Genomic DNA, 27,784 nt, shown 5'->3' with positions numbered 1-27,784 from the left:
GGAGCTGCTCCCCGCGAAATAAATTGCGAGTGGTACAATTGGAGGAGTCGGGTACGAAACTGTCCTTTCGTGTTTCCTGTGAAGGACAGTTAACAGTCGCAGCTTTTTTTAAAAAACTCCGGCGAAACCTTTCCAGAACGTAAACCGGGGGGATATTTCTGTGGAGGTAACATGGCTGGGAAAAAGGAGAGCGACGGCGGATGGAGGAAATTTCTATGGAATTCAGAGAAGAGAGAGTTTCTAGGACGAACAGGGGGCAGTTGGCGTAAGTACTCCATTTTCTTTTTTTTTTTTTTTTCTTTTTTTTCCTCCTCCCTTCATTGAACTGAACCAGTTCTCGTCAGACGTCTGTGGCGAAGGATGGCAGCCCTGACGTTATTTCAAGGGAGAATGGAAACCATTTTTTCTTCTCCTCCTCATTTCCTGACTCTGCAGACAGCCAGCACCTGTTAGAGCACGGTGGCTCTGACACGCCGAGTCGTGACTTCGGTTTCAGTGCAGACTGTGGGGAGAAGTTTCTCTGCTAAATCCGTGACGAGCTCATCTGCAACTCCAGCCACCAAACACGAAACCGGTTTCCTTCGAAGAGTTTGTCCCGGATCAAGAGTAATGAAAAACATAAGCTGATTAATAAGCTCGATAAACCAATCAACTTTCGCTTCAACTGAATGACATCTCCGCGATGACGGCTTAATTATTTATCTGGATTCAGATAGGGTTCACTGATAATACATCGTAATAGACAATGATCACCGTAGGCGTAGCCCATGTCGTGCCAGTCAATTATTGCCCTTTAGAAAAAGGTCATCTTGAAGGACAGATTGTTGTGGGCCAGGACCGTCCACTAAACGAGTTTGGCTTAAATGTTTGTGATTTCCTCCACGGTTTTAATGTTTGTTTGTTTTTTCCCACCAAGGAGAAGTAAGCGGAAACGGGATATTTCTACAGTTCTAAAGCGGATGGCTAATTTTGCTAGGCCCCGTCTGTCTCTCATACCCCGGATTATTGAATCCAACTCTTGATAATCGTTTTAGCGCCGTTTTCAATACTTTAAGACGGATGTGGAAGCTCGACTAATGCGGGCAGATCTGGGGGATGATTTGATAGGATAGCCAACAGTCGTTACACAGTCCTAATTACTGTTGCTAAACCGTTTTACCAATTAGAAATGATCCGCTTTTTTTCTTCTTCTTTTTTTCAATTATTATTCGGCTCCGGCGGCGAGTCTCACCGTTTGGGAACACGGTGCTGTGCTAGAGAGCCGATCACGACTCACATGTCTCCTGGGCCGCCCCTCTGTCTGCCTGCCTGTCTCTCCCAGCTATTTATTTATTTATTTATTTATTTATTTATTTATTTATTCATTCCCCCCCCCCTTTTCAAAGACGTGAGACACGGGTCGGCACGCTTTCCGCAAGTTTAATTTAAGAGCTTAATGAAAGCTGGAGGTACACAAGCCTCATTCTTTGAGGCGGTGGGGAGGAAGAATCCGAGCAGTTGTAGACGCACCGCCAATGGCGAACTCTTGGGAGCGACTTTTCTGCGCAGATTTCAATCAGCTCGTGTCACTACAGAGCTAATGTTACCATGCCCGCAGTTAGGCTTAGCGAGAGTCCGTCCTGTGTTTGTTGTTGTTGTGTGTGTGTGGGGGGGGGGAAGTGACGCCCCATTAGCTAAAAGTGTCCACTGAAAGCAACAGGTTTATCTGTGGCGAGCTTCAGTAGCCGGAGAGGGAACTACGGCCCGCCTTTTGAACTGCCCTCACTTATTTCCGGCTAAGAGTTTGTTTGTGTTTTTCAGCACGTGAACTGCGAGGAGCGGTCGGTCGACAGTCTGAAAGAGGCCCGTTATTTCGTCCCTACATAGACATGTCTGTCTAAATCGGCTGTAGTTTCAGTAGCCTGAACACTTTTCTGAGCTTTAACAAACGCGGGGAGAGATCAGCGGGGACGGTCCCTGCGCAGGACAGCACGCCGCGGCAGGCCGGTGGGGGGAGGGGCTCTCCATTCAAACTCTGCCTGTCAACCAGGCTCCCTTCTTGCCCACAACTCCGCTTCTGAGAAAACTGACTATTACAGTTTCCGATTTGTGTTTGGCGTTGTTTTGAAACTCGCTTACCTGGAATCACGTAAACCAAAAGCCATAAGAGCATTTTTGGAGTTATTTATTTATTTTTTACTATTATTAGTATTTTACACCGGATGTTTCATTTCACAGCTGGAGATTGATTCGCATCCGCCTCTGGGACGTTTTGTGCCCTCTTTGACCATCGATGATTTAGCGCTATTTTCCACAATTAACTTAGCTTGAACGGAAATTTGATTATGTGATTCCAATAAACATTACTCACCAGCAGCAGGTTGCTTAGAGTTATATTAATATAGAGTTATATTACTGAATCAGAACCATAATAAATGCAAATTGCATGGAATATTAAAGCTTTGTAAAGTATCGTATGCTGAAATTTAAATATACATAAAGTTAGAACATTTTAGGATGATGACTATAAGTTTTGAAATTACTGATAGAAAGAGAATGGTTTAAGTTCTTGGGAACAAAACGAGTTGCTTACAGGCATAAAATGGAAGAAGGCAGAGACCGAATTTGCGCCAAAGCGGGGTACGACTTGTTGAAGAGGGTGACTTTACCCAGAGCTGTTTTATTTAATAATGTTGCTGAGGCAAAATTTAATTAATAGAATTAATAAACAGACAACTGTTCAAAACCAGTTCCTTCATTCGTTGAATTCATGGGTACAAGAAATGCAACAGTCGGAATCGGACAAATTCCTTGATCGGCTCTCATTCATGACCTTCCAGTGCTGCAAAATCCCAAGTTTTTTCTCCCCCTTTTATTAAGTGTATCTAAACTAACAACTTCCACTACGTTGGAATAAGATTAGATACATTAATGTATCTCATGTTGATACATCAATGTATCTACAGCTTCTTTAATGTAGATACATTGATTCTGCTGTGTTCATTTTCTTGTTGGATTCTAAGCTATTGCCTCTATCACAGTCCTACAGCACATCATGTTTATTTTTAATGCTCCTCAGCCCTTAAAAGTAAACATGATCTGCGTCTCGGATCTCTTAAGACCACTGGAACTCGGTATCAATTAGTTAGGCTGGGTGCTATTGGTGGCTTCACAAATTTTATACGAACATATTCATGTTTGGATGACTCCAAATTTATGTGTTTTTTTTTTTTTGTTTTTTTTTTTGGGAAGTAAACAAAAGTTGACCTGGTGAGATCTGATTGGCTGGCTTGCCTGAAAAGCTAATACATGAGGAGAAAAACATTTGTTTTTGCAAATTCCCTTCACCTTTTCACAACAGGCAGCGAGTGGCACAGTGTTGGAGAGAGAAATAGCTGTCGCTCTCCACGTGCGTGGCATGTCAGCATGTCTACAGTTACTTCCTGACAGGTGCGTCACCGCGCCAACGACAAGTTCAACTCTCTCTAGAGGCGTTTTGTACCCCCTACCTCCTTTTTTTCTTTTCTTTTTAACCCGTTCCCAACTCTAGAGAGCTTCTGATGAGATCGTATCGCTCAAAAACATGCCGGCCTGTTGCGTTCAGACACGTGCGGGACGAATATCGGAGCCAAGCAGAGAGCTGGAGCGGGGTAGGGCCCAGTGAGCCTGCTCATTCCCCTGCTGTCTGTTTGGAAGAGATTATTGTTCAAGAGGTGGAGGCCGTTGACTCGCCAAACCGGTTGATGTGGACGAGAACCTGGAAGTGGGGGGAAGAGTTTCAGAAGGCGCAAGTGGGGAAGAGGAAACAACATGAACTCTGGTACAGAAAGAGTGTAAGGGTGTAGAGCGTGCTGGGTTTTTTTTTTCCTCACATCTTGACAAGGTCAAGTTTAGGCAACACAACAAGCTGACCTTTTCTAAGCATTGCTTGAAAGACACAACAACGTTTGATCAGGGGTTCTGTTGAGACTTGACAGTTTTAGCTACCAAGCAAGATAAACTGAACCTTTACAGGGATGATTGAACGAAAAGACTCCTACCAAGCAGCCAACAGTGGATGCACACTGTAACAGTAATGTATATCCACCCCGACCCCCCCTCAATGAACCTTAATGAAACTCTGCCAACAAGGGAAACTAATAAGATTCAGTCCACTACAGGAACATAAATAAAGGAGCTCTTTGTTTATTGAGGTGAGGACAGCGTGTTTTATCCAGGAACCTGTTGGAAGCGACACGTTGGGGGTGGAAAGGGGGTGTCCACATGAGAGCGAGCGGTGGCGCCTGACAGTGACTCAACCCGTCGCACTGGAAGCACGACTCTGCAGCCTTTATGTAATTGGAGTAATGTTTGAATCGGGCTGGAAGTGTGGAGAGACTCCTTTCACCGCCAACTTTGGAATGAGGAGAGTTTTAGCTAATTAAACGTGTATTATTTCTCAAACTTCATGCTAGGTTGAGCTTATTTAAAAGAAAAAATTGAAAACTAAGTCTGAGGAGCTTCAGCTGTTAAATGCTTCGCTATGTCCATAAAACAACAAAGGGTTTTAAGAGCTACAGTCCGGATTAATGAAGTAGTTGCTGACTGCACTTACACAATATATCAAATCGGAATTATCATTGTCATAACAACTAGGCCCTGTCACAATAACAGATTTTACTGGATGACAATTTTGCCCCAGAAATGATTGCGATAAGCCATAATATTGTCATTTTTGGACCATCCTCAACTTGTATGATAATAATCACAATGGATTCCTAATGCAAGTACTCCCTCTCAAAGATGAAATCTTGGATTTCTAAAGAAAACATTTTACAACGCACCTGGAAAACAGTTTAAAAACCCCTAATAAACAAATAAAACATGCAACACAACAGTAATTATAAGGGATTATGAAGTCTCAATAGCTAAAATTGCTCTCAAAAGATAGTAATCATTCAGCTCAAGACAGGGAAAACGGACAAAGAGGCAGGTAGTGCAAACCAACTACTTCGTCCTGAGGGTCATATATTTGCAGCGTTTCTCAAAATGGCGGCTTTTCAACGATATTAAACGGGAGCGTCTCTTTATCGACTGTTTATCGCGCTCACTTGAATCTATCGTGCGATTAATTGATTTATTGTGACAGGCTTAAAAACAATTTCCGATGCCTATAGCAATGTGTGATGCCAATGTTTGCCTATTGCACTTTTTAAAGCCATGTTTTCATTATTTTACATGCCAAAAGTATATGAATTGGCCAGTTGTAATAACCTTTACTCTAGGTTATAGATTCAGTAATGGTGGCGAGAAAAAAAAAAAGGATTTATTTCAATCAGAATTGCATGTTTTCCTAACACGGTGCAGTTAAACTACAGATTTTTATTCCTCCCTAAGGACCATAAGACCTCAAATAAAAATATCTCAAAAGGTAAGTAGCTCTGATTCCAACAGAATATGAAGAAACTTATACACATTTCTGCATCACAGCATCTAGGTTTAATTCAGCTCCAAAAAGTGCATCAGAGTCCAAACATAAGGCAGGTATAGACCTGTAACTGGGGGAAATTGTTGTTTTCAATTAGAAAAAATCGAAGCTTTTTCAGCATCTGATGTGACTGGTGCTTCTCTGACCGTCGGCCCTCTCTCCACCTGTTTCTCTTTCCAGTTAAAATCTTCCTGTTCTACGTGATTTTCTACGGATGCTTGGCTGCGATCTTCATCGGGACCATTCAGGCTCTGCTGCTGACGATACACGAGTTCAAGCCCACCCACCAGGACAGAGTGGCTCCCCCAGGTAAAACCGGGAACTTCCTCCCCTCCCCTCCCCCCGACCCTCCCTCCTCCTGAGCGATTCGCCGGTCGCCAAACGACGGCGCGGTCGGACGGCCGCGGGAGAAAGAAAAACGGTCTAGGTGTGCTTCTAAGCAGCAACTCTATCTCTATTTCTGACCTCGAACAGGCTCAGCCATTTTGTCCTTCACTCTCTCCCAGCCAGTCAATGGTTCCCCCCTCAGGCTGCGGGAGAACTGAAACGATTTGGGATTACGAATCACAGCAACCTGCTTTTTACACGGAGAGCTTGTTGAACATTGTTTAGAGGAAAATAATGCCATTTCTCATCCCTGAATGAGCTTGTATCCACCTCTGTGAGGAGACCGGGGGGGGGGCGGTGTTTAAAATTCGAACGCTGCCGTTGCATTAGAAGCATTTAGAGAATCTCCTGCAAGCTTAGAGAGCGTTTTTCTTTTTTTCTAAGTTGTTTTCATAGGTGCCAAGCCTCCTCCCCAACCCCCCCCCCACACCTCCTCCACCCCATCATGTTGCGCCAGCACTTGTGTGCGCAAGCACATGCTTCAGCCTCTGCGGTATTTTTAGCAGCCATTGTAGATGGCCGGCTCCGTTTTCCTGCCGCTCTCAAACCACCGACAATCGACGAGATCAGCAGAAGCCTGGCAGAAAGTGTTGGCCTGACGGTGAGCTGAAGCAAGCTTCCACTAGAGGAACGAACAAGAAAGCAGAGAGACTCTTCTTCCTTTTTTTTTTTTTTTTGTTCTTGAGCTCAACCCGCCTCCCACTCTGGGGCTAAAAGTTTCCATTGTGAGAGAGAGTGAGAAAGAGAAAGAGAGAGAGAGGGAGAGCCGCACGTGAGAGTGGATGGGTGGGGGCAGGGGACTGGTGAACTTTTCACAAGTGAGATTCTGACACTCTTCTCTCTCGCCCGGCCTCTTGCTTAAGTATATGGCGACGCATAAATCCACCCAGCGGTTTAAAAAATAAAAAGAGGAAAGGTTAATGAAAGTTATGTCTTTGATTGCTGTTAGAGCCCATCTCACTCTGCCCCGGTGCCACGCCTTCACTTAGGAGCTTTTGTGCGCGAGGTCTGTGGAAAATTACCAGTCCCAGGAGCTGCCAGAGACCATCCGAGGAAAATCCCCAAGACCCTGCATTGTCCTAAGATAAAGAGCAGAACCTTGCTACGGCTTTGTTTTCCCTCCCCGCCCTCCCACAAATCATTAATCTGCAGTGGTTTTGTTTTGTTCTTGTGTTTTGTTTTTTTAACATATTGGTTATAATTTTCACTGATTTCCTTCTTCTTACCCAAACTTTTTGATGTTCCTCAGGTCTGTCACACACGCCCCGCTCCGACAAATCTGAAATCTCTTTCCAGATGAGCGTCCCGGCCTCGTACGAGAGGTACACCGCTAGCATGAAGGCGTTTCTCAAGCCATACAGCAAAGAGGAGCAGGACAAAGATTCGAATTATGAAGATTGCAGTGGCAAGTATCCAGGGATCGTCACATTTGATTACTGACTGGCGTGTGACAATTAGCTATGGAGATTTGGCCTTTTCTCACATCAAACATGTTAAATTCTGGATTTAATATGTTTTTTTTTTATATGTGTGTGTTTTGATTCACTATTTGCAGAGTCCCCCAAGACATACACAGACCGTGGCAAACTCGAGGACGATCACGGAGTGAGGAAAAGTTGCTATTTCTACAGAAGCCATCTTGGAAGCTGCTCCGGGGAAACCGACGAGAGTTTCGGCTTCAGTGAGGGAAAGCCGTGCCTCATCGTCAAGCTCAACAGGATCGTCAATTTCAGACCAAAGGTGTGTGTCCCGTGCATGGAGCTGCTGGTTCAATTGTTTTTCCCTTAAAAAGATTAAAACCAAACCGCAGGTTACGTATTCAAAGTCAGCTACTCTGTGAGTTTCTCCCTCAGCTTCATATGTTCTTTAACATTCGCTGCTGGTTTGTATCCCCCCCTCAAACAAGCTTTCTGCTTAGGGAGGTTGCCTCTAGTGGATAGGGCCACAACAGTTCGCACAGAGTCCTGTCATCCTGTCTCGGAACTGAAAAATGCAAGAGAAGCTTTTTACAACACTTCAAAGGTCCTTCATCTTAGCACAGTGCATTGCTAATGCCACAGCAGACTGACACAATGACGCTAGATTCTCAGAGTCATGGCGGCATTTACACCAAAATCTCAAACAAAAAGCCAGTCAGGATATTCAATTTCCATTTTTCAATTAGGTGTGATCGACTGATTCTATGTTTATTTAAAGCTGCAGTATGTAGTTTATATATATACAGTATATATACTGTATATATATATATATATATAAAGTTTAACTTGTTACTATGTCATGAACATACGAGACAGATAATCTGTGAAAACAAAGTCAAGCTCCTCCACCTCCTCCTAGTGTTACTGTTGCCATTTGCAAAATTGCTGTCGGTCAGAAACAACCAATTAGCAAAAGGGGGAGGGTCTTAGAGCTGTTAATCAATCTCATGTACCCGCTGCTTAATGTGCTAACGGTGGACAAGCAACTTACCATTCCAGGCAAAAGTGTTTATCTGCAGTTATTGGTGGCTATGCTAACTAGCCTTAGCATTCATCAAAGGCTCCATTGTGGGGAAGTAGCGTAGCGGAGAGAAAGGAGAGTAGGAGCGGCATGTACACAAGGATGTTTGACAGCGCTAAGACCCTCCTCCTGGCTTTGATTGGTGTACATCTGCAGATGAGTTTGATCTTTGCATCGGGAGTGATTTTGTAACCTAAAATATTTCCAAACACCAAGATTTGTTTTTCTTAGAAGGCACTGAAGGTTATTCAACCAGTTGGGCAGCAGTGCACAGAAACTGATTTCAAAATCTTGCAACTGCTGCTTACTTAACAGGTTGTTGCTAGGTAACCAGAGAGTGATGCCACCATCTGGCTGGTTGTGAGAGGTTGAGCAGCTATCCTCTGTCTGTATCCCCCAGAATGCTGTGCGGTCCAGGGAAATGATTGAAAATTCTCTCAGACGTATTACCTGTTGACACTGATCACGTGTCAATGGCGATGCATATTATTATCGATTCATTGTCCAGTCTTTCTTTCATGTGTGTTTCCTGAGCATAAATGTATGTAGACCTGCTCAAAAGAACATTTTGGAGCATTATCATGCACATGATTGATTTACGTTTATAAGTGTAGCCGCTAGGATTCAAATTTTAGATGCAAAACTGACGGGAAGCAAATGCTGAATAAGGTGTAATAATGTGTGAGAACACCTGGGCGACTGTTTGACGCGGCTGTGGGAAAGTCGGTGAGTTTTCCACGCAGCGCTGTTATGATTTTGATTCAGGCGGTTGACAGAAACATGCTTTCGCCTAAAGGGGAAACCCGGCAACATGAAACATTAAAGTTACAGGTTTCACACACACATTACGTCTCAGACGTTCCTATGAGTGCACTGAAGCTGCAGGACAGCGCTGTAGCGAGCATGCTTCCTGTTTCCTATTGCATCATGCGACTGCTGATAGCATTGAACACTTCTGTAGGATGAGTTCAATTATTGTGCATCAACTAGTTTTTAATAGGCTGAACAAATAAGCCAATAACAATACTTATCACAGTAGACACATGCTCAATATCAATAGATAATAAGTCTGACAGAAAGGTCAATAATATCACTGAACTCCGAGCCAGAACCGCACAGCATTCTGGGGGATGTAGGCAGAGGAAAGGCTTTAGCTGTTCAACCTCTCGTAGCTAACCCTAAGCAAGGTTGGGGGTATCAGCTAACTCTCTTGTTACCTAGCAACAACCTGTTGAGCAGCAGTTTAAGATTTCACTACCGTGCCTCATAACTGCCTAAAATATATATTTAAAAAAAAAGTGAACTCTGTAGTTAAAACAGAAAAGGTCACATCATCAGGGAGTATTTCACATATTTAAAACTAAAGACTAATCAATAATTATTGATATTGACTGATACAAAATGCTCATCTGTTCCTGATGTTGTCCAGCCCTAGGCTGAATTTTTACTTTTACGACAAAAACCGTCAGTGTGGAATTCTGCTCTCTGTCTTCAGCCTCCTACCAACAACAGCACCCTTCCGGATGGCCTGAAAGGCAAAACCTTTGAAAACTACATCCCCATTCACTGCAAGAACAGGGTAGGTTTGTGTATTTCATTACTGCCGTTCAAGAATGACCATTGGTTTGCAGAACCAAGGGCTTCCCTGCTTGTTGGTTAGTACTAACTCAGTGATTCCCTTCCACAGAGGGAAGAAGACGAAAGCAAGATTGGAGAGATCAAGTACTTCGGGCTCGGGGGGCTCGCCGGTTTCCCCCTCCAGTATTACCCCTACTACGGCAAGCGGCTGCATCCCAATTACCTGCAGCCTCTGGTGGCCATCCAGTTCACCAACCTCACCTTGAAGGAGGAGCTCCGCATCGAGTGCAAAGTTTACGGCGATAACATCGACTACAACGAGAAGGACCGCTATCAGGGACGCTTTGACGTTAAGTTCACCGTGAACTCGTGACCCCAGGCACGATGAGCGCACAAAAAAAAACAACGTAGAAAGATATTCAAGAGTTCAGATTGAAAAAAAAACAAACAAAAACACACAAAAAACAACCACCACTAGTCTTTGAACATTCATTATTTACAGGACCTACACTTAATCCGTGTGCTTTACACTAGCTTCTCTCGTGTTTTCTGTCCAGTTAGAATGTAAAATACTCAAAAAGTGGAAAAAAAAAGAGGTAGCAATAGCAAATATTTATTCTACTGTAAATGGGGGGGAGGGTAAAAAAGAAAAATAGAGAAAAAAAAGAAATAATCCTCGAGCCATGGGATGTTCATCGATTACTGTAAAACTGCAGTTTCACTACTGATGTGTAGCGAGTTGTGTCTCTGTCCCCCCATTGGTGTTTCATCCTCACGTGGTCTCTATATATTTTTGAAGTGTCCAGAGTTTGTAGGCTAGCCCCGTCGTGATCTCCTCTGTCTTATGTCTGCTTTAGTGGTCCAAGGTGTGTGTGCGCGCATGGGTGTGTGCGCGCGCGTGTGCGCTCGCTCGCTTGCTCGTGTCCGTGCAGGCGTCTGTAGTTTATGTGAGTGCGTGGAGTGTTTGTCAATGTGCTCAGACTAACTGAAATACTAGCATGGTACCCTGAACCTTGAAGACCCATGTGTTGAGTAAAGATGACTGCGCTCCATCTTTTTTGGTTTTATGCATTTCCTTATTCAAGTTCGCCGTAGAATATGTTTGCTCACTTTTTTTTTTCCCTCCTCCGCTTCACATTTAGTTTTTTTTTTTTTAGACGACAGTTCTGTTTGATGCTCTTAACATCAGTTCATTCTTAATAGTGTAAAAGCTTTGTGGGTCCAGCCTAAGAAGACTGTCACCTCCATGGAAACCGTGGCAACTCAGTGCTTTTGAAATCTGCTTTGCTGGAGACGTCACGTTCCGTGATGTAACTTACTATTGAATGTTTTTAGCCATTTTCATAATGGAAGAATTTTATATTTATGCAGTTGTAAATTTTTTTTCTTTTCTTTTTTTTTTTTTTCTTTCCTTTTTTCAACGTGTGATGTTTATGAATCCAATACCAAAGTTGCTGGTCTAAAAAGTTTGAGAAAATCAGAGGCAAATGCAGTATCATGTGTAATAAAGATGTTGTAGTGGGTGTGAAAAAAAAAAACAATACTTAATTCAATGTTTGAGATCAAAAACACACATCAGGAGTCTGATCTTGTCACTTTATTTAATCTGCATAAAGCTGAAACAATAAACGGAAAATTGAGACAACAGTGAAGTCCTTGTGTGTGGTGACTGAAGCGCGTTTCCTCCTTTGCTCTCATCCGTCCAAAATCCTGAAGAAATATTGCACCTGGAGAAGATATTCCACGTTACTCTTATTTTCACCAACAAATGTAAAGAAATAAAACGGAGTTCTTAAAAAAGCACAGAAGAAAACAGCTTGTTCTGCTTTGCGCTGATGACATCACAAGAGGCCCAAGAAGTACAGCTGATTACGACACAAAGGACTTTTAACTGATTTCTACACAGATTCTGAAAATCTGCCGAGTTTCATTCCCGCCAACCCTGATGCTCAAAGAAATGTATCAATAATTAAAAAAAAAAAACATGGAATCAGTGTGCGTCTATGTTTTTTTATTATTATTTATACATTTTCCTGCAGCATTCCCACACAAGCTAGTAAGTACGTAGCTTTGAATTGGAGAATCAAAAAATTGAAGTGAAAGAAGAGGGAAAAGGGAAAAACATAAATAGAGGAACTTAAAAGCACTCGGATAAGTTTCCTTACGCCTCATGTGATGTCATTAAAGGCACGATTTTTCTTCTTTTTCTTAGATTTTGTCCTCATTACATAATGTTTCAAACCAAAATGGCAGAAAAAACAACAAACCTAACGGAGAGTTTGGTTGATTTTATGAGATATACCAGTTAGCACGCTGCTAAATGTTTCTAGTGTAAACATCTTAGTACATTTGAAATAAGACAAAACCAACTTACAGATAACTTTATAGCAAGAAATAGGAACTTGCTTTGAGTTAATCATTAGTTAATAACTGGTGGATTATTTCACTTATGGGAAAAATGTCTGTTATAAGTGAAAGTATCTGCCAATAGAACTGGTAGTTTTCCATAAATATGAATATTAATCAATATTTACTTAAAACAAGGTCTTATATCTTGCTGAAAAGTTACTTGTAAGTTAGTCTTGTCTTACTATCAGCCAGTATACCAAGATATTTGTGCTGGGAACTAGACCAAAAGTACTTGGTAAGACTTTTTGCTTTTGCAGTGCAGCTTTAAAGGAAATGTATCACAGTATTATCTGAATTAATTTATTATTTATCTAATTTATGTCGAACCCAGGTGTCTGACATCACACGCAGTAACACTCAGCCCCTCTCCTCTGCACGGGCCCTTTCGCGGTCACTCTGTTTCCAGTCTTGGGAAAATGGCAGCCCAGTCGGCCACAGGCTAATGTTTAACAAGGAAGCGTTTGTCCTGGGTTACAGATCAGGAGTTCTCCCGAACAATGACGTCCGATTGGTCAGACCCACTGCCTGCGAAAACAATGGTTTTGTTTCAAATTCCTCTGCCACTCTTGTTCTCCTCAAAACCAGCGTGATCTGAGGTTGCCCCGGCCCACAGAGCGGAGTCATGGGACTTGTCTAAAGACGCGGCTTCACAGAGTTGAGGGCGCTTTGTTCTTGGACGAATGCAAGGTGGCTGCTTATGCACGGGGCCCTAAGACAATGACGAGACTCATTGGTGGGGGTGAGAACAGTCGCGCTGATGGAAACGTGTGGGAGTGGCATAAGGAGTCTAGCAACAGCACACACACGCACCCCTCCATTTTTTTCCTCTTCTTCTTCTGTTAGTCATGCTATGGCCACACAATTCAATGTACGTTGTTGGCAGTTCGTAATTGTGAACAAGAAGAAAAAGTATACCATTTATTCAGATTCCATTTCTTTTACGAAATGGAATCTGAAAAGTGTGGAGTGCTTTTGCGTTTCACAATTAATCAATACTCTCATGCGAAACATGATGCTTTGCTGTAAACCAGGGGAGCGCTGACTGCAGTTTTCCAGCTGATCACCGATCTTTAAAAAGCCTGACCGGCTGATTCTGATTCTTTTTTTTTTTTTTTTAAATTGCCTGAAAAGTAGCTAAATAAAGCAACTGGGCCTGTTACGATAACTAATTTTGCTGGACGATAAAATGTTCCAGAAGTTATCGCGATAAACGATAATATTGTTGTTTTGAGACCAGGTAAAATGCTGGCAATGGCCTCGTAACGCAAGAACACATTCTTTCGATACACTTGAAATTCTAATGAACACGCCACACTAGAACTGGAAGACATTTGAAATGTCCAAAATAAATAAACAAAACAACAGAAACAAGAAATTAAATGAATTATGAAGCGTCTCTAAACAGAATTGTCCTTCAAAAAAAAAAGAAAAGAAAAAAGGGCTGGTTGAGACCAAAGTCTCAGCCTGAAGACTTTTATCCTCCAGTTTTTAGCGGAAAGAGAGAAAAGAAGAAAATGCTGAATGGAAACGATTGAGCTTGTTTTAATTTAGCATGTGATTCATGGATTTGTTGCTTATTGCAGCAGGCTTAACAGTGACAAAGTTGCTAAGTTGGCAACAGCGTGTGACTGTTGTCAACAGAGCATGTGCAGATTCAAATTCAAGTCAAAGATACTTTATTGATCCCAAACAGAAACTGAATGTTGTTGTGACTCATATTAGTGGTCAAGGCTCTCATGGGAGAGCAAAAGGGGACAGTGGATGATTTTGAGACCTTTGTGGGGGGAGATGAGATCAGCTGAAGAAAACTGGGGCACCTCTAGTCTAAAACACACTGTGTTCCTCTGGATGTGTGTTTAGTGTTTTGCAACCTTTTCATTTGTGACTTGTTGTAAATTAGGTGACTTCTGAAGGCAGGTGGTTGGAATGGATTTTATTTTGGGGTATCACACAGCAGCAGATTTGCATTTGTGAAAAAAAATAAGGAATCAGAAAACGATGCATTGTTTTCCCTTTTATTTCACTATTACGTTGTTTTATTGTAACACGGGAAAATGTAGGGAAACCAATAAAGCTTAAGGGTTATGAATAATTTGTGTGTGTGTGTGTGTGTGTGTGTGTGTGTGAGACCCACCTCCAGAACACCGTCCTCTGGGAGGTCTGTGCAGTGCACCGCGTTCCTCACTTTGTCTTTCCCATAAAGGCCGCGCAGCGTGTTGGGACGGAGGTGCCGTGCGATTTCCTGTTGCATGAAAACAGCCTGATTGTTATATCTTTCCTGATGAACACAAGGACACACCGTCCCATTGTCATTCAGCTGAGACTTTCAGCAGCAGCAGCAGCATCTGGTGACACACGAGCCGGCGTCCCGACGTCAAACTCCTGCGTGGATGATACAGCTGAGGTTGGAAACTGAACATCCTGTCCTCTTGCTGCGCTAATAAAACTGTGATTACTCAGCAGCTGATCATGTGATCCTGGAGGAGAAGTTAAAAAAATTTTTTTTTTTAAAAACCCCAACAAACACTGACACGCAGAAAAGCTTTCATGGACTCCATGGGGGGGAGAGTGACTTAGAAGGGATATTTTGGTTTTAGTTTTATGTAAAGCTCACAGAACGAGCGACAGCACTGGACTGAATGAAACATGAACATTACAAACCATTTAACTCTTATTATTTCTTTAGGAAACTTAAAATAATTTCCCATATATCAGTATATCACAAATCTGCCCTACAGCTGCACAGGTGGTTTCCTCTCCCTTCTTCTTCTTTTGAGTCTAAATGTTTCCTTTCAACGTCAGACACTCCCAAGGTCAAAGCTGGGCTCCGTTGCCGTGCGCGTCTCCAGGAAATGCAACCCTCCCCATAGCGTCTGCCGTAAGAGGGAGGGGCAGAGTGTGAATAATTCATTTACTAAGAACACTGTTGACTCCCTGTCTGTGGAAATCTTGGACAATAACCTTTGTTAATAATCTTTGACAATAATCTTGGATAGCCAGTAGTAAGACGGTTTGGAAATGTCCCAGAAGCCTGAGGGGATGTGAAATTTTCCATGTTTAGGGTCGGACTGGCTCGGCTCTTAGAAAACATTTTCCTGCACCCTCCATAACTCTGCCTGGGAAAGAAAATACTCTGAAATCCAACCTGGTTGAGAGGAAAAACAAAGATAAGATGGAGCTTCAAGGACTTCAGAGAGACCACTTGGTTTTATTTTAGCTTTTTTTTTTTTCTTTCTTCATTGTTCCAGTGTCTCTCTTGTGTTTCATTTTCAACTCGAATTAATGAACTAACATAGCGTCCATCTCCCTCCAGCTCAAACTGAGCCAGTGAACCAGAAGGTTGCCGTCGTCTTCAGGTTTATAAACCTGTTAGCTGCTCGGTGACAGGCTAACTGCTATTAGCAACACAAGCTAGCAAGCATGTATTTCTCAGCATTTTGTGCCTTCAAAGTGCAGCAACATGTTTACCTAAGAAGGTATGACAGTACTGTGTTATTTTAGTAAAGAGCAGCATTTGTCTAATGCTTATTATATTCCGATAAAAAGGCTCTAGTAAAAACTCCAAGAGGCCAGAAGCAGTACTGCACCATATACCGACTTTTTATGGATTTTAACTTGATGGCATTACTTTTCCTTTAAGACACTAATCTAGACTTTTTTTCTTTTTCTTTTTTTTTTAGCAAAAACTAAAATAAACTAGAACAATTTACCACTATGTTCTTAGGGACATTAATATGGATTATTGTTAATACAATTTACTCCTGTTGTAAGCAGGTCTTTTGAGGTCATCCCCACCCTGCTAGCAACACTTCTAGCAGTTTTCTGTCATTCCCAAGAACTATAGTTTCTCTCCGTTTGATGAGTACTTCTTGTGTTTAGAGCTGCAAAGATGGCATTATCTTTAGAAAAACAGACAACTTCTCAGTTTTGATGAATACCTGCAGTGATTTCAAAAGAACGATGATTTTATTTCTGTTTTAAACTGCACTAAGACAATAGCGTGTTTATAGAAACACGAGGGATTAGTAAAATGATGCTATTTGTGGAAAAACTATGTAAAAAAAAAAAACAGCGCATGGTCGAATACAATGAGAAGGAGAAGTCTGTGGTTGCAGATTGTTGCTCAATAGAGTCTAGAGGGCCACATAAAATGTTATGGCAGACCGAATTTGGCCCTGGGCCTCGAGTTTGACACACAACTAAAATAAATCCCAGCCTATTCAACAACAGAGCGTAGGGCTTTAAGAAGGGGTTCAAGTCCATCTCATCTCATCATGCTGAAGGGGCAGAATTATGTAAAATCAACTTTTTTTTTTAGCTTCATATCATGTTATAATGTTATTCCCTCATCAAAAACATACCTGGAGTTTTGCCATGATATAATAGAAGAGCCATGTTGTGATGACTTCCTGAGGGCGGAGTTTCAGAAACGACCAGGAGTTTTAAAGGAGACAGAGGCCCAATTTCAAGGCTTTAAATTACAAAGTCAAATTTCTTTTAAGTCATATTTGATATAGAAAACATTTTTATAATAACTGGAGTTACTTGATTATGATACAAAATGGCACTACGTGCCTGGAAATCACATAATATTGCCTCTTTAATAGAAAATGTAATTTTTTTCAGTTTGAAAGCCAACATGTGTATTGTGTACACTTGCTAACAGGGAGAGCAGTGTTTTAAACTTTCCATATCAAATATCAGCCGGATCTCATAAAACCAGCAAAAACAAAGATTAACATAACTCTTAACTGCTGTCTTTCAAGATCATATTCTGCTGTTAACAGTTCATTTGAAAATCAGTATTATGATGAGGACATTGCATTAAGAAGTAAGGTGAAAACAAAGAAGGACATCAGCTGTTGGCCCTCTATTGATTAGTGCCGGGCTGCCTGCTGCAGGACAGGCCTCCTGGAGGCCTGTCCAAGCCGCGCTTCAAAGGGACGGGAGGACAAATCTGCTTAGCAGTACGAGGACGAGGCGCCGCTCCCTGCAACCGCATTGGCCGACGACGAGGCGCGCTTTCGGCATAACGGACCGGGGTTCCTGTAACTGCGACCACGTGTGGACAGTAAGGACTTAGAAGTCACATGGCTGCCCAGAAATGTCTGATGTCCTTCCCACCCTGTAGAGGTCAGGGAAAGGATGTCCATGGCGTTTACACACACACACACACCCCCCCCCCCCACACACACACACAGTGCTTACCGATTTCACTCAGGCGACTCACAAGGTGAGTAAGTGTTGAGAATATGTCTTTATACGCCTATGAAGCCTCGGTTTGAATCACCATATTTATGTACAACATTAGGCTCGAGTTTAGATCCCGACTCAACTGATTACTTTTATTTACTGAGCCCTAAGTTATGATCAAGCTACAAAAATGAAGAAAAAAAAAATAATAATAATGATAATTACGAGAATAAAATCTAAACAATGTCAGAATAAAGTTGTATTACTACTTTATTCTAATAAATATTCGAATATCTATTAGAATAAATATCAATTTATTGGAATATTTAAGTAAAATTACCTAATAACATTACTTAAGTAATATTAAGTAGTGCTACTTGATATTACTCAACATTAAGTAATATGATTTTATTCTCATATTACTTCGACATTATTTCAGTGATATTATGACTTTCTTTCTTGTAATTTTATGAATTTCATTTTTTCTTAATAATATTATGTCACATAAAATAAACCCGACATATTATTTTAATTACAATTTTGCTGCTTTTCTGCTTTCAGCAGTGTAACGTCTCCTGCTTGTAGCCTTTGCTTTGCTCCATTCTGTTGCTTGTTGTGACAGCAGGGTGAGTCAGGTGCAAATCACCTGGCATGTGCGATTTGACATCTGCTGCGTGCGCGAGCATTACGCTGCGCTAGTGACAGTCTGATTAGGTCCCGCTGCCTGCTTACCGTCTTTATTTTCCTAGACGATCATAAGTAGATTAGCACAACTTCATATTGTGTTTTCTCGTTTGGTTCTCTCTGTGCTGGATGTTTTCCAGACTTATTAAAAACGCGTCAGAAGTCCGAGCCCGACGCGACTGTCAAGCAAATGATTCTGGTCCGGCCCGCTTTTTCATTTAGGAAACCCAAACTCTACCACAGGTGGACTCCCTCTGCAGCATGGAGTTTTATTTAGGGGTATCGGAGTATTTATTATTTAACAGCAACTCTAAATTTATCACAGCGGCAGCAGCTGGTGTCATCTTACCTATTATGGGAAAGAAAATCAATAGGGGAAAAAAAATGTAGCCTCCAACACAAAGAGAGCCTTTTAAGCCCTTCGTTTTGTCGTCATTATGAAACCAATATATGTAACAGCGGCCCACTGTTGCTTGTAGCAGACATGGCTTCCTCAGTCACTGATTTAAATTGGAAGCATTTACTTTCAGGAAAATCAATCTCTGTGGAATGTACTTCAGAACCGGTTAACAGGGCAGAACCGTGTACCCTGGCTCTCACATCAGGGGCCCCGTCAAGAGCCCGTGACTGACTGGCTGCAGAGCAAGGCAGCAGGAAGGCTTAGGTGTGAATCTGTGTGTGCAACTCCTTTTGCACTGGGATTGTTTACGTTCTCTCCAATAAGGAAACATTAGAGTCAATTGATTTGACCTCAGCAGCCAGCTGTACAGTCACGGTGATTCCCATCAGACCCGTGCTGTTTATAGATTAGTCAGCCGGAACAAATCCATAGCTTATTCTCAGCACAAATAACTAAGCCCCCCTACTGGTAAAAGACGCTTTGACCTCCTCGTCCAGTCGCGCAGAGTTAGTTACGGAGAAAGTTCAGCCTTATCTCTTAATTCCGTAATAACGTCTGGAATGTCTTTGCGCTCCAGTCAACAAGAAAATGTTCCATACTTTGGGAGCCGTCCAGACACCGCGACTTCAGGCAGCACAATCTAAAACAGGTGAAGACAGGCAGTGCTAACGTTTAGGTTAGCGCTGAGGAAATGCTGCTGCGGGGGAGGGAGGGGGCCAAGGTCACACGGTGATGAAACAGCTTGACCTCCCTCTTGGTGCGGGAAGTCTGAAGTGCTGACCGTCAAAGAGTCCTGAGCGGGGCGAGAGGCGCGGAACGGAACGGCAGCAGATGAAAGAGGCGACCTCTTCAGCAGGGTCAAAAATAAAGCAAAGAAATAGTTTAAGAAGTAAGAGCATGTTTTCAAATGTGCTTTATGTTAACTTCAGAGGGAGACGGGAGTGCAGCAATCTTGATTGTCAATTTTACCTTTATTCAGCCAACTTCACCGTTACTATTTTTAAAAAATATATTCTGCATGCAGGGCTTTTGTTGTATCGTTTCTTATTTAACATGACAAATTTCTTATCCTGGTAAGAATTTTGATTTATCGCTGTCATGACAAATTTCACTTATCGATGGTAAACGAAAAAGTAAAACTGACAGTATGATTGGAATTATTTTGGCCATTTTCTCCGCTGTTTGACAAAATGATTACATGCGGTTCCTGTGTGCAGTTTACTGATATGAATCGCATTTTTTTTAAGTCAAGTGTCGTCCTAAAGAAGCCCGTTTAAAATGGGCAAGTTTTTCAAGAACAGTATTTGTGCTTATGGAGTTGTAAAATGTTTTGCCATGCAGTCACAGCCACATAGTTACCTAAAAAATAGGTAACAAGTAGTTTTATTGTAATCTTTATCGTTATCACAATAGCGCCACAAAATATTGTGATAAAATTAATAATAAGTAAAACATGGGAATTTTGGGGGGGGTTAAGACCCTGGCAATATACAACATTCTAGTCTTGTTGTCGTACTGCAAAGTGTTATGAAAACATAAGAGTGTTTCCATTGACCATAAAATTGCACAAATTGTAATTACGAAAATGTAATTTGCTTAATGGAAACACGGCAATTTTGAAAAAACAAAAAAATTTTGGTAACATTTTTTTTGAGCTAGCATTGGGTTGGTTTTTCAGCCATTTGGCAAAATTTTTTTGCATCACACGAGTCTCGTGATCTACTAATGTCGGAAAATAGGAAGGTGACAAACCTAGGCTTCATTGGCGCCATCTCTTTTAGGACGTAGTTGGAGAACTGCTTTTTAAATGACTTATCGCATGAAGAAAGTTATTCACATTTTAATTGCGCTTCTTGTTTAATGGAAACACCGCAATTGTGAAATTACGTTTATTCGCCGTCAGCAGAATATTGACAGAGTTTTGTGCACATTTGTAATGTGACCCAGAAGTACCTGTTTCTTAACACTGTCGAGTGCTACAACCAGAAGGGTAACCAGATGCTGGGTTGTACAAAAATCAAGCAGTATATCAGCTGTTAACAGAGTTTGCCACTGAGCTCTTTGAGTGTGTCACAGATGGACAGAACAATGCAGGACACCGACGTGTGATCAGATGAGTCCATGTTTCAGATTACTGTCGGGATGAGCGAAACTAACAAAGTTGTTGTCACCAAAAGCCATATGTTCCCTTCAGAGTGACATATTTTTAGGATTTCAGACTCCTTAGAAGCTAAACTCTCACATTTACCAAGAAGGACAAACACAGACTTCTCCAACCGCATCAGTTAGCATGCTTACTGTCAAAATGTCTAAAAACCCTGTCATTAAAAATATACCATCACCTTCGTCCTGTTCTATTTTATTGCATGGTTTTCTCTGACTTTGGTGCAAGTGGTACTGATGGCACGTGGGCTGAACTCTTTGAACTCTTTATAAAGCAAATATTAAGCAAACCAGCTGCATCCTGCAGCCTACTGAGTTGTTGGCTGTACATTGTACACGATCCAAAGCTGCGACTAAGTTTGAAATACCATTTTATTTTATCGCTGCATTATTACTGCAATAAATCTCAAGAGAAAATTATAATCCCATATTGCCCAACTCCAGCAGACAAAATGATAATAATTGTGACTTTTAGTGCTTAAAATATGTTCAAATTTGTAAATTTTAGCAGCTCAGTTGCAGCACTTTCTATGATAACGGTGTTATTTTTAAAGCAGAATTTTCTTTTGCGAGGCTCTGACAAGAAAGCCTGACCAATTTTAAAATGGTTTTTGTCGTCACTTTATTGCTATCACAATAAATTCCTTAAATGTCATCATAGAGGTTCTGGTATTGCCCTCACCTGTTCTGGAGTCAGAAGTTGGTTCTAGAAATAAGATCAAGCCCAACTTATCAGTACTGTATGTGCATCTGAGAAAACACAGCTACTACAAACTAAACACAATGCAGCCATGTTGGAATTCTTGGGTTGGAGTTTGTAAGAACTGTACAAAATGTAATGTACACCTTGAAATGTGACTTCAAGGGCTCTTCCTGATCATTTATCTTACTTCAGTTGGGAAAACTTTACTTTAAGCTTTGGCTGGTTTTGAAGTGACTTGAAAGTACAGTGTTACTTGGAAAACCTTAATTTACATCTCTTGTTTAAACTGGAATTGTTTTTTTTACTGCTGCTGCTTTTTGAATATTTAAAGGCTTGAAAACACGTTCTTTTTTTTTTAACGGTCAGAGGGATGTTGCAATTTCTGTATCAACGTTCCAAAGGAAAATGTGACTGTAGTTACTTAGCGAACCAATAAAAAAAGAGAAGCCTAATAGACATGTGATGATAAATTCCTTTAGCTAATTATCAGAAGTTTGTTCCTCTTTTGTGGCTTCGATGGAAAGAACAACTCTGAGTGTTTCGAGGGAGGACCGATGGATGGTGAAACAGAAAAGAAAAAACTGAAAAGATCTGCGTCGGAGAGAAAAACAAGCTGACCCCTTTGAAATTATTAACATATGATACAGAGCTGACTCATCGGTCGCAGCTGCATTTGGAGGAGAAAGTCTGCAGGTATGTTGTGTAGCACTCATGCTGACCAAGCACAGCCTCTTCATCTGATTTCACATCAAGTGTTGTCCTTGCTCTAATCGACGGCAAACACGCCCACACACTCTTCACCGGTTGGTTTCAGGATTGTGTGAGTTAGCTTGAGCTATAAACTGTTTCGCATATATGGCGTAAAGATAAAGGGAATTTTATTTATGCAGCACATTTTCAGCAACAAGGCAATGCAAAGTGCTTTACAGGAATTAAAAGGAAATACAAACAAAATAACAAACCAAAGGAAAGAGCAAAAGAAAAAAAAGCTAATAATGTTGATCCAAAGTATATAAACTAGATACTCCTATTCAGGGTTGGTAGATAAGTATAAGTAAGTATCCTCTGGTCTAATTCCTTTTGTGGTTTAGAAGAAAGCCATAAAATCAAAACAAGTTAAGCCACCTTGATTTGAAACTGAACATCATATCTAGGGTTTTCAATTAAAAAGTGACAAAGATCAAAGCTAGCTCATCTAACTGTAGCTTTAAGTCTGCATAAAGAGCAAACATCTGCAGTGTACGTGTACTGCTAGAAAATACAATAGAAGTTTGATTAAAAAGACTGTTTGGGTTCCTGTAAGAATTGCATTTCTGAACAACAAATGTATAAAACTTCACCAAACATGAGCCTGATAAATTCATAGTGATTCAAAAATGTATCTAAAAATACATTTCCAAACTCCCTCTTGTTGTTCTTCATATTAAGTCGGCTGCTGCTGCTGCTGCTGCTGGTGCTGGTGTAAGACACAATAAGAACAGTAGAGGTACTCACAGGGTCGGAAGGTCCGCATAATTCTCTGAAAGACTTTGGTATATCTGCGCCTTGGATCTCTAACACAATGCAGGATCCAGAGCACAGCTCGGACACCATACCCTGAAAAATCCATTCAAAAATGTAACAACAGACTCAAGAAACACACAGATAATGGCTACAGCTCAGCTCCTGTGACACTTTTTTTTTTAATCAACCCCCTAGATCTTCTCACGCTGAGCCTTTGTTTTTGTGTAACTAAATGTAGCAATGAGCATGATGGCCGTGACGGCACAACACTGTCATGTTTACACTTACAGGATACTCCGTGACGACGCCTTTGTAGATCTCGTAGAATTCTTCTGCGTTCGCCAGGTCCATGTTAAACTGTAAATATATAAAAACGAGGAGGTTAAAAAAAATAGAGTAAAAAAAAAAGCAAAACAACAACAACAAAAAAACAGGCGAAGTGTCAACTAGATTATGAAGACTGAACAGATGTACACAGAATTAAGAAAACACAGAACGTGTATTAATCAGATGGAAACTCTTCCTTCTAAAGAGTGTCAGCAGCTTTGAAACAAGCTCAAAAACATACTTAATATATCATCACAAATATTAGGGTATGAAAGCATGGATGTAAAACGGCTAGCTGTTATTTACAATTTTCGTCTGAAATTAGGTCTGGACTTTGACTGGGCCATCCTAAAGACATGAACATGCTTTGATACAACAAATGTGTCCATAAGCTCTGGTGTATGTTTAGGTTTGTTTTCTTGCTCATTTTGTTTCGCAACCTTCTGCAGGTTTTCAGCCAGATTTCTCCTTTATTTACAGTTATGTGCAACATTATTGACACTCTGTGCAGATGTAAGTATAAATTAACCCTCCTGTTATGTTCGTTTCTAGGGTACAGCAAAAATGTTCGTGGGTCAATTTGACCCAGGGAGTGTTTAATCATGCAATAGTGTCAGAAACCAAAAAATTCCTCCAAAACATTTTTGTATCTGATTATTAACTCCAATACTAACCATTTCAATCAATATTTGTGCAATGATGTTTTATTATTTCTCAGAAATTAAGGATCAATGACAACAACCTGCTCATTTACTCATTTGGACATAAAAAATGGAATTTAGATTTTTAATGTCCACTGAAAAAAACCTAGACACAAAAAAACAATAATTTCCTTGAAGTTGACCTTTGGTAAATTATTTTATATTATACTTTTTTTTTTTTACCAAAGGGTGATCTTTATAATTGAACTTGAGACACACATACTGTTCTGGGTCAAATTGACCCGCTGATTAAAATCAAGATAAATGAGTCATGCAGAGAGTATTTATGTTTTCATCCACTTCTGCTGAGTGTCACTCAGTGTGGGTGGAGTTTGTCCACAGGAACAGAAAAGATTCCCGTCAAAGGTTGTGTGAACACCTGCTTTCTCGCAGTTTCCTAGTGAAGTAAAGAGAATAGTGAGAAAGTGGGCTTGTGTGTGTGTGGTTGCGTGTGTGCGGGTGTGAGTGTGTGTGTGGTGAAATATGGTTCATAACTGCAAGGAAACATATAGAATTGGACATTTTAAAATCTTTTTTTGCACTTTAACCTGACTGCCGGGTCAAATTGACCCGAACAGTATCGATGTAAAAAGTAGACCTAGGGTTTGGTACAAATGTGTAACATGAATAAATTTTCAACTTATGTCTAGAGTGCACCTATTAAGACAAATAGAAAACGTTTCATGCAAAAAAAAATGCTTCTATTTTTTTTTTTTAATTTGTAAATTTTAAAACGGGTCAATTTGACCCGGAACATAACAGGAGGGTTAATCTTTTCATTTTGTCAACACGTTTCTTCTCACATTACAACGTCATCACCACAGATAAATCGTCCAAACACCAGGGGAAACATAAAGAGGCTCAACAATTGTAGGAACAGTTTGACTGCCGTATTGCCAGTAAAGAGTTTTCTATTGATTATTGAGAAACGTGTAAATAATTCTTCACATACCTTTTTTTTTTTTTTTTGCATACCAAAATTGTTGCTCCTTTTTACATCGTTTTTATTATCTTTTGACAAAGGTTTGTCTCACTTTTTTTTGCTTAATGAAAAATAATTTTAAATCAAGGGACATTAAATCAGAGGGTGCGAATAATGTGTGTCGAATGGTTACCATTTGAAGAGCAGAGATTTTAAAACGAGCTTCATGTATGGTGTTCAGGATCTTCCCAGTCAGACCTGTGAACACACCACAGACATTCAACAAGCTTACACCGATTTATACATGTTCGTTTGAGTTCAAATGACCTGAATGTCATCCTGATGATACATCTTAAAAGAGACCAATATGGAGAAAAATCTGCACAGAAATTTGTAAACTGGAACTATTAATAATGATCAGAACTTTACTTAATTGAACTTTTTTCTTTCCAGGGTGGGAAGACAACACTCAACTTGACTGAAGGGCTAAATCAGAAATATTTGATCAGAACTAACATTTGCTGCTACTTAAAATGGAATAAAACAAAGATTCAGTTACTCGACCACAATGGTGAGAGGCATGTTTGAAGGAGTCTAAGTGTTCAGATCGGAGACCACTGTATCAACTATCAAGCATGGTGGTGGCTGCATCATGCTGAGGAGTTGTTCAGCTAACAATGGTGCTGACGCATTGCACAAAAGTAGGCAATACAATGAAGAAGATCTTGAATCAATAGAGTTGAAACTCAGACATTAGATTTAACTAGGCCTGTCACAATAACCAATTTTGCTGGACGATAAATTGTCTAAGAAATGATTGCGATAAATGATAATATTGTCATTTTGAGCCCATTTTCAACTATTACATAGTTCTCACCTGAGGTCACCCTTCTGGGAAATTCGTAGCTGACAGCCATCTTGGTAGGTACCAAAACTAAATGTCATGACAGTAGCTATGGAGTTGCTATGACAATGATAAACAAGCCAGAAGCTTAGAACGAGCTCTTGCCTCGTTCCTATCCAACTTAACAACATAAGTGCATTAGAACTATTAAGTGCATTATAACTATTAACAACATAAGTGCATTATAACTATTACTCGATTGCAATTTTTGAGTACTCTACCCAGTAATAATAAGGGCATATATACCCACAAAAAAATAAAAGAACTTTAATTTCTAAAGAACACTGGAACTCAAACAATTTAACAGTCCAAAAATAATCCAAACAACCAAAACCACAATAATTAAAATGGATTATGAAGTCTTGGCAATCAAAATTGAATTTTTAAAAATTATCTATGAACTTACACAGGGAACACAGGCAAAAGCAGCAGGTAGCGCAAAACTAACTACTTTGTACGTTTTCAAAATCCTGGCTTTTCAACAATACTAAAGCAGACCGTCACTTTAACGAATGTTATCCAAATGAAAATGATCATCAGTTTAATTTATTGTGTGATGATTTGATTAATCGCTTATTGTGACGGGCTTAGTTCTAATGATCCCAAACACACATCGACCCGGTTTTGAAACAGAACAAGCCGACTAAGCTTCTGGACTTCCTCCGACCTCAAACATGCTGAAAATGTATGCTTAAGAGTCATATGCTCTGCATAAAACCACCCAATTTTGATGAACTCGATTATTACTGATAGAAAAGGCAGGTGAAATATCCAGCCACAGCATTGTCAGGCTGTCCATTTTGCACACAAAAATATGAGTGGGAAGGGTATTTATATTTTAAACATGTGTGGACTATAGAAATCAATAACGTCAGATGATGGGTGTACGTAAACCTCTGGCAGGCAACGCAGTGACCTCAGTTTCTCCTTTAGATGAGGGCTTCCCAACGTACACACAGACCAAACCATCATTTCTGTCCAGTCAACCTTTCCGACAGAGAGACTCTGAGCTGTGTGCGTCGAGTCACCGTGGCTGTACATCAGTGTAAAAATGCTGCAGCGGTGAAGGCACATCGGTAACATTGAAGGTCAGACTGTCTCAGACTCTTATTTGAATGAAGGCGCCGCTCTCATAATCTCAGTCTGACATCCTGATAAAAAGTAGCCGGCGTACTCATCCGACAAGACAGTTCGCATTAACTCTGAAAGCTGCGGCGTGCAGACGTGACTTTCATTTTGGACCAGGTGCTGCAGCGAGCATCGATAAATTTCCGCCTGGCTCCGTCACAGCCGAGATATGTGCGTTAGGTAATAAACCACCCTCCTTTTTGCCCTCCCCAGGCAGCAGCCAGCCCAGGATCAGCGCGGCTCCCCGAAGCAGCTGCTGCTGTTGCTAGGAGATCCCATTCCGGGTGCCTGGCAACAGAAGCTTCTCTATTCCGGTCATGTCTGGGTGCGTTTTCAGTCACAACTTCCTTCATGGATAACTGGGATAGGCCAAGCTCTGAAGGCGTAGCTGCCACGTAAATTAGGAACTTGTAGTTGATCCCCGGGGGAAAATCACAGCAAGTATTTAGGTACTTTTTGTTCTCAGCAGAGCAAATTGTTCAGCCTGGTTTACTATTCTTGGCTCAGACCAAATATATCACAGCTCTGACAGTAAATCCTTTGGAATCCCGTTTTAAACAACAAGAGTGCTTTTGAATAAACTCCTATTTGTAAACACACAAAAACTCGAGTAAGACGGCTAATTAAATTGAAAAGACAAATGCTAAGCTAATGAGTTCGAGCCATTTTCCCATTTGGAAGCATGAAATAGATGAAGAACTTTGCTTTGCTGCCGTCGTGAACAGGTGGAATAGTTGTTCAAGTCAGAGAGAGCACACCTGCTTCCACGTAAACACCTCCTGCGCTGCCAGACCGCAGAGAGGGCAGAGAAAGTTTAAGGTTACACCCTGGTGAGAA

At 41.0% G+C, this 27,784-nt stretch overlaps 2 protein-coding genes and 1 long non-coding RNA gene across 3 annotated transcripts in view; 2 read left to right on the top strand and 1 right to left on the bottom strand.

Moving 5' to 3' along the window:
* Positions 1-11,557, top strand: atp1b1a (ATPase Na+/K+ transporting subunit beta 1a). Its single transcript, XM_032572474.1, has 6 exons — positions 1-265; positions 5,627-5,755; positions 7,083-7,238; positions 7,389-7,573; positions 9,828-9,911; positions 10,020-11,557. Exons 1-6 carry the CDS (start codon positions 172-174, stop codon positions 10,281-10,283), a joined length of 912 nt encoding a protein of 303 aa, XP_032428365.1. The 5' UTR covers positions 1-171; the 3' UTR covers positions 10,284-11,557.
* Positions 272-5,310, top strand: LOC116726017 (uncharacterized). Its single transcript, XR_004340522.1, has 2 exons — positions 272-3,429; positions 3,530-5,310. It is a non-coding gene; the product is annotated as an uncharacterized LOC116726017 (long non-coding RNA).
* nme7 (NME/NM23 family member 7) overlaps positions 11,277-27,784 on the bottom strand; it is a 26,144-nt gene continuing 9,636 nt past the window's right edge. Inside the window, exons 8-12 of the mRNA XM_032572471.1 lie at positions 25,109-25,173; positions 23,254-23,322; positions 22,957-23,058; positions 14,454-14,561; positions 11,277-11,637 (exon numbers count right to left, since the gene is read on the bottom strand). Coding sequence (XP_032428362.1) covers positions 11,605-11,637; positions 14,454-14,561; positions 22,957-23,058; positions 23,254-23,322; positions 25,109-25,173 — 377 coding nt within the window. The 3' untranslated portion in view covers positions 11,277-11,604. The remainder of the gene's footprint in view (positions 11,638-14,453; positions 14,562-22,956; positions 23,059-23,253; positions 23,323-25,108; positions 25,174-27,784) is intronic.

This window comes from Xiphophorus hellerii, chromosome 9, assembly GCF_003331165.1.
Source record: "Xiphophorus hellerii strain 12219 chromosome 9, Xiphophorus_hellerii-4.1, whole genome shotgun sequence".
NCBI lineage: Eukaryota > Metazoa > Chordata > Actinopteri > Cyprinodontiformes > Poeciliidae > Xiphophorus > Xiphophorus hellerii.
This window is presented reverse-complemented; position numbering and strand designations above follow the sequence as displayed.